Source organism: Vigna unguiculata, chromosome 8 (genome assembly GCF_037176805.1).
Source record: "Vigna unguiculata cultivar grain cowpea cultivar isolate G323 ecotype 2 chromosome 8, ASM3717680v1, whole genome shotgun sequence".
In the NCBI taxonomy this organism is placed as follows: Eukaryota; Viridiplantae; Streptophyta; class Magnoliopsida; order Fabales; family Fabaceae; genus Vigna; species Vigna unguiculata.
The window spans coordinates 21486787-21493231 of record NC_140799.1 but is presented as its reverse complement, the minus strand read 5'-3'; the positions used below and the strand labels follow the sequence as shown (position 1 = coordinate 21493231).

At 47.7% G+C, this 6445-nt stretch overlaps 3 protein-coding genes across 3 annotated transcripts; all 3 read right to left on the bottom strand.

Moving 5' to 3' along the window:
- Positions 1-1732: 1732 nt before the first annotated feature.
- On the bottom strand, positions 1733-2047 carry LOC146884229 (uncharacterized). Its single transcript, XM_085665908.1, has one exon. It carries the CDS (start codon positions 2045-2047, stop codon positions 1733-1735), a length of 315 nt encoding a protein of 104 aa, XP_085522034.1.
- A 1505-nt stretch (positions 2048-3552) lies between these two features.
- On the bottom strand, positions 3553-4655 carry LOC146884228 (uncharacterized). Its single transcript, XM_085665907.1, has 2 exons — positions 4357-4655; positions 3553-4249 (listed from the first exon to the last, which is right to left on the bottom strand). Exons 1-2 carry the CDS (start codon positions 4653-4655, stop codon positions 3553-3555), a joined length of 996 nt encoding a protein of 331 aa, XP_085522033.1.
- Positions 4656-5153: 498 nt separating this feature from the next.
- On the bottom strand, positions 5154-5585 carry LOC114194955 (uncharacterized). The gene has a single exon (XM_028085357.1). The coding sequence runs from the start codon at positions 5583-5585 to the stop codon at positions 5154-5156; it is 432 nt and encodes a 143-aa protein (XP_027941158.1).
- Positions 5586-6445: the final 860 nt, after the last annotated feature.

Genomic DNA, 6445 nt, shown 5'->3' with positions numbered 1-6445 from the left:
GAGGTGATGTGGGAGGTTCATGTCACCCTAAGTCAAACATTCCAATCTGCCTAACCCTCAGCCGAGTACCTTCCGAGGTGATGTGGGAGGTTTATGTAACCCTCAGCCAAACAATTCGATCTGCCTAACCCTTAGCCGAGGACCTTCCGAGGTGACGCCTGGGTTGAGATCCCAGTTCGTGCCCGACCCAAGTCCGATCTGAGGGGTTTTTGTCGATTCACGAGGTTTTCCCGACTTTTAGTCGAGCTGAAAGATTTGTCGATTACGGGTTTTTCCCAACCTTTAGTTGCGCTAAAGGATCTGTCGATTACGAGTTTTACTCGACCCTTAAACGAGCTAAAGGATTTGTCGATTGTGGGTTTTTCCCGACCTTTAGCCGAGCTAGAGGATTTGTCGATTGTGGGTTTTACCCGACCTTTAGCCGAGCTAAAGGATCTGTCGATTGCAGGTTTTTCCCGACCTTTAGCCGAATAAAAGGATTTGTCAATTGCGGGGTTTTCCCAACCTTTAGCTGAGCTAGAGGATTTGTCCATTGCGGGTTTTTCCCGACCTTTAGCTGAGCTAGAGGATTTTTCGATTGCGGGTTTTTCCCGACCTTTAGCCGAGCTAAAGGATTTGTCAATTGCGGGTTTTTCCTGACCTTTGGCCGAGCTAAAGGATTTGTCGATTGCGGGTTTTTCTCGACCTTTAGCCAAGCTAAAGGATTTATTGATACTTCTGGTTGGAACAAAGAGATCATATTAACATTCATCTGACCTCGTTAAAAAACCCTTATGTTCTTGTAAGGGAAAAAGAGTGTCGGGTTATTACATAATATTCAAAAAATCAACTAAAATAAAAACGAAGTACTGTTGCGTTCCATGTGCGAGGAATCGCTTTTCCGTCTAGGGTTTCTAGCTCTTAGGCACCCTGTCCTAGTGCTTGCTTTATCCTGAAGGGCCCTGTCCATTTCGGGGAGAGCTTGTTTTCTAGTTGCAAGGGATGGGCTCTTCGTAGGACGAGGTCGCCTTCTGTGAACGCGCGTGGTTTGACCTTGGTACTATACCGGGATTCCACTTTTCTCTTTATGGCCTCACTATTAACCCTAGCCCTTTCTCGAGCTTCTTCTAGTGTGTCTAGATTCGCACGGAATCCCTCCTCGGAGGAAGCGGTAGTAAAATATTGGACTCTCCATGTCGGTTGCAAGATCTCTATGGGAAGTACTGCGTCTGTGCCATACACCAGGTCGAACGGAGTTTCTCGCGTTGATGTTTGAGGCGTTGTATGGTATGACAACAAGATTCCAGGTAATTCCTCTGCCCAGTCTGCTTTTGCCGAAGATATCCTCCTTCGGATTGCCCTTAGTATGACCTTGTTAGCCGCTTCTGCCTGTCTGTTTGTCTGGGGATGTTCCACTAAGGTGAAGGCTTGACGAATTCCCATTCAACGCAGGCCTCGCGAAGTATGCTTCCTGTGAATTTAGTTCCATTGTCGGATATCAATCTCTTAGGTGTCCCGAATCGGCATACTATTTGTTTCCAGACGAAGTTTTTTACTCGTGCAGCTGTAATGGTCGTGACGGCTTCAACTTCTATCCATTTAGTGAAATATTCGATGGCTACTATCAAGAATTTCACTTGTCTGGCTGAAGGGGAAACAACCCTAGTATGTCGATCCCCCAGGTATGGAAAGGCCATGGGGAGCTTATTGAATATAATTCTTCTAGAGGGGCTCGGTGCCAGTCTGAGTGTTTCTAACATTGGGCGCATTTCCGGGCGAAGTTCTGACAGTCTTGTCGCAGCGTGGGCCAATAATATCCGGCACGGATGATCTTTATGCCTAAAGCATGGCCACCAATGTGACTGCCACATATTCCCTCGTGGAGTTCGGCCATAATTCGGAAGGCTTCGTTGTCTTTCACACATGTTAGAAGAGGTCTGCAGAATCCATATCGGAACAGCTTCCCATCAATCATGATGTATTTGGCTGCATTCTTCTTTATTATCTGTGCTTCACCTGGATCTTGTGGGAGGATGCCGTCAACGAGATACGTAATATAGGGGGCCATCCACGAGTTTGATGGTGAGTCATTGATTACTGATGAGAGGACTTCCAGTTGGTTGTCTTTTGGTAGTATTTCGGCGGCGGATACTCTAGGTGTTATCAATGTTTCCCGTATGACTGATCTGTGTTGCCTAGGTTTTGAACGACTTGCTAATTTGGACAGGAGGTCTGCGCGGCTGTTCTGTTCCCGCGGGACGTGCAGTAGTTCGAATGTAGCAAACGAGGAGGATAGGGTGCGCACAAATTCCAAGTATCGTGCCAACAAGGGATCTTTAGCTTGGAACTCGCTGAACACTTATCTTGTTACGAGGAGGGAGTCGCTTTTTGCCATTAGTCGGGAGGCTCCCAGCTCTTTGGCGAGAAGCATCCCTTCGATGAGTGCTTCGTATTCTGCCTGATTGTTGCTGGTACGGAAAGAGAAGCGTAACGCCTGTTTTATAAGGGATCCTTGGGGATCTTCCAGGATTATGCCTGCTCCGCTTCCTTTGGGACTTGATGCGCCATCAACAGATAAGACCCAAACACCCTCTGAGGACTTCTCTAATTAGGGACCTAGCGGGGTTAACTCGGCGACGAAGTCGGCTAACACTTCTGCCTTAACTGGTCCCCTGGGTTCGAATGTGATACTATACTGTGATAGTTCAATCGACCATTTAACGAGCCTTCTGGATACATCAGGTTTTTGTAAGATCTGTTTCACAGGTTGGTCGGTCATGATGATGACTGTATGAGCCTAGAAATAGGGGCGGAGCTGCCGAGTGGTGAAGATAATGGCTAGGGCTACCTTTTCGATCTTCTGATACTTAGTCTCAGCTCCTTTTAAAGTCTTGCTGACGAAATATATTGGTCGTTGCTCACCACTCTGCTCTTGGACGAGGGTCGTGCTAACTGCAAGGTCGATGACGGTTATGTACAACTTCAAAGTTTCTCCTGGCTGCGGTCGTCGTAGTATGAGAGGACTTGTGAGGTGCCTTTTTAGTTGCTGGAAAGCTTCTTCGCATTCCTCGCTCCATTGAAAACCTAGACCCTTGCGTAGGCATTTAAAGTAAGGGAAACCTCGGTCTCCCCCGCGTGGCAGGAACCTGGCCAAGGCTGCTATGCGTCCGGTGAGTCATTATACCTCCTCATGTTCGTGATCGCAGCACATTTTTCTGGGTTGGCCTCTATTCCCCTCTCGGTCAACAAAAAACCCAGAAACTTTCCATCTTTTACTCCGAACACACATTTATCGGGATTCAATTTTAATCCATATTTGTTGATGGTGGCGAACAGCTCGGCGAGGTCGTCACCATGAGTCACTACGGAGGTTGAGGTGACCACCATGTCCTCCACATACGCCTGTACCTTTTTTCCCAAGATTGGTTGCAGGACTCTATCCATCAGTCTCTGATACGTGGCTCTCACATTTTTGAGCCCAAAGGGCATTACTTTGTAGCAATAATTAGCGGCCTCACCCATGAAAGTCATCTTGTCTTCGTCTTCTGGGTGCATACGGATCTGGTTGTATCCCTAGTACACATCCAAGAAGCTGAGTAACCCACAACCTGATGCATTGTCCACCAGGGTATCGATGTTAGGTAAGGGGTAGGAGTCTTTGGGACATGCGTTGTTGAGATCGGTAAAGTCCACACACATCCTCCATTTTCCATTCGCTTTCTTGACCATTACTACGTTAGCTAGCCACTCCGGATATTGAATTTCGCGGATGTGATTTGCGGTCAACAACTTCCTTGTTTCTTCCCTGATGGCCTCTAGTTTTTCCAGAGACATCCTCCTCCTTCTTTGCACTTTTGGTTTGGCCTTTGTATCCATGTTCAACTTATGACTGATAAAGTTGGAATCGATTCCCACCATATCTAATGGGGACCAAGCAAAGGATCTCAGGTTAACTCGAAGTATTGACAACAGGTCCTGCTTGGTATTCTGTTTGAGGTCGTCCCCAATCTTCAGAATTTTTGTGTCACCCATGTTCACCTCCTTCACTCCTCCCACTAGTTGAGGTCTCCTATCTTCGTACCCTAAACGTGGATCGAGCGCCGAAGGAGACGAAGGGCCAACAGCAATAGCTAGGGTGTATGTTGTTCTCCTTATCCGGAGGCTGTTCTCGTAGCATTTTCTTGCTATTGCTTGGTCTACTTTGAGCGTGACTACTTTCCCTTCCGGGGCGAGAATTTCACCTTTAGATGAGCTGTTGAGACCACCGCTCCTAGCCATTTAAGGGAAGGTCGCCCTAACAGGATGTTGTAGGATGAATGGGCCATGACAACAATATATCGAACGACAATCGTTTTGGCTGCGTAATCGTCTGCGAACATGGTGCGGAGGTCGAAGTACCCTCTGACCTCGACTAGATCCCCGGAAAAGCCTATCAGTACTCCATCGAAATATTGAAGCTGTTCTTGGAGTATACCAAAACCTGTGAAGGCGTCCCAAAACATGACATCCCCCGAACTTCCCTGGTCCACCAAGACACGATGAACCCTCCTCCCCATAGCGATTGCCGACACCACTACTGGGTCGTCCTCATAAGGAAGTACGTCAGCTCGGTCTTGGCTTGTGAAAACTACATTAGGGGACTGGGAGGAATCGTGCCATTCAAGCCCGGTAGTCATCACACTCCGGCAGTATCGCTTCCGACTGGCGGCCGTCGTTCCACCGCCTGCAAAACCACTAGCTATAGTGTTGAGATCGCCGTATATAGGGGTCTCATTGGGAGATTGTCATTTCTCCCCATTGTGCTCTTTCTCAGCGTATTTGTTTAAACAACCTTTGTCGTACAACCTTCGCAACTATTCCGCCAATGTGTAGCATCGCTCTATTTGATGGCCAAAGGCCTGATGGAACTTGCACCACGACTTGGGATCCCGACCAAGTATTCTGGTAGTCTTTTCGGGGAAACGGAGCAGATTTTTCGTTTCTGCGTCAGAGAGGATTTCCACTTGGGGCAAACCAAGGTTCCTGATCGTGTCGAACTTCCCTGGCCGTCTTACTGTGGATGTTTGTGCTACGTATGGGGCGAAACGGAGATCAGAGCTCTTAACTCGCGTTTCTTCGTATCCTCGTCGTCCATCTCGTCCCTTAGGCTCAGGTCTTGATATTTTTTCTTGCCTTCATTTGTGCTTCATTACATCTTCCGCTTCTATGTGTATGGAGACCCTAAGACGGACCTCTGCAAGGGAGATAGCCAGATTTTTTACGAGGGACTCACTGAATGAGTTGGCCCGAAGGCCTTTTACAAAAGCATCCACCAGAATCTCCTCATCCAGGTTAGGAATGTTTGTACTGGCATCACAGAAACGATTTAAGTAATCTCGTAGAGGCTCCTCGGTCCCCTGTCTCACATCAAACAAGTCGGACATTCGTGGGGGTTTCGCTCGGTTAGCAACAAATCGCTCAAGGAACATCCTGGCAAACATCGGGAAGGATGTTACCGTGGCTCTGGGTATGCCACTGAACCATTTCAACGCTGCTCCGGACAGTGTTCCTACAAATACTTTGCATCTCACGGCGTCGCTCCCCCCCTGAGACCAACATTTGGGCATTAAAGACTTTTAGGTGAGATTTTGGGTCGGCGCTGCCTGTGTAGGGGGTAACTTGGGGATATTGTATTGAAGTGGAACTTGTTCAGCCATGATGGTAGCAGAGAACGAGTGTCCTTGGTCTTCCACATTGATTCGACGACGTCCAAGGTTACGCTTCTCTCAGTCTTGTAACCGACGTAAGAGATCCCCATTGGCACGTCTCAAGTTTCCTTGCTCTCGGAGTGTGTCTTCCATCCTTTTCCTTGCCTCTTCTGCTTCTCTACTTGCTGCGACATGTTCCTTTCGAGCTTCATTTGCTCGATTGTGGGCTTCGTCTACCTTTTGGCGTATTTGCTCATTTTCACGTCGTAATTCTATGATTTGCCGTAACAATTCCCCGGTAGTAGGCTTAGTAGACTCAGTGTTTGCGTTATTCTGATGTCGTTCCTCCATCTTCAGAGGATTTTTGGTAAATGAACTTCTTTTAGGGTCTGGGAATCAGTTTTACCAGAGCCCTACAGAGCCCCACGGTGGGCGTCAATCTGTTCTTGCAGAAGAATGCCTGAGATGCACAGTGGGTACAACTCGTCCTCTTCGCCAGATACTCGATAATATTTCTCTTTCTCTTTTTTTTTTCTCCAAAAATGTCTACCTTTTCTTCAGAGTATGGTGCCTGCTTTATATCGGTCCTTCCTCGTCCTCCGTTGGGAATGCTGAAAACGGATGGGAACGTGGTCATGTACCCCCTACCAAGAGGGAAAGTGATGCGATTCTGAGAACAAATATCCCTCATAAATCGGTCGTAGATCGGCCAGAACACAAGTTCACTTAAAATCGACCTAGTATGTGGATCGGTTCTAGATGGACCCATAGATAGTTTG

Bases quoted from the DNA above. Each gene is read 5' to 3' on its own strand.
- LOC146884229 (XM_085665908.1), bottom strand. From the start codon at position 2,047: ATGGCCCCCTATATTACGTATCTCGTTGACGGCATCCTCCCACAAGAT.
- LOC146884228 (XM_085665907.1), bottom strand. From the start codon at position 4,655: ATGACTACCGGGCTTGAATGGCACGATTCCTCCCAGTCCCCTAATGTA. The intron at 4,250-4,356 runs GTTCGCAGACGA...TTAAATGGCTAG, and splicing joins TACTTCGACCTCCGCACCAT to GAGCGGTGGTCTCAACAGCT.
- LOC114194955 (XM_028085357.1), bottom strand. From the start codon at position 5,585: ATGCCCAAATGTTGGTCTCAGGGGGGGAGCGACGCCGTGAGATGCAAA.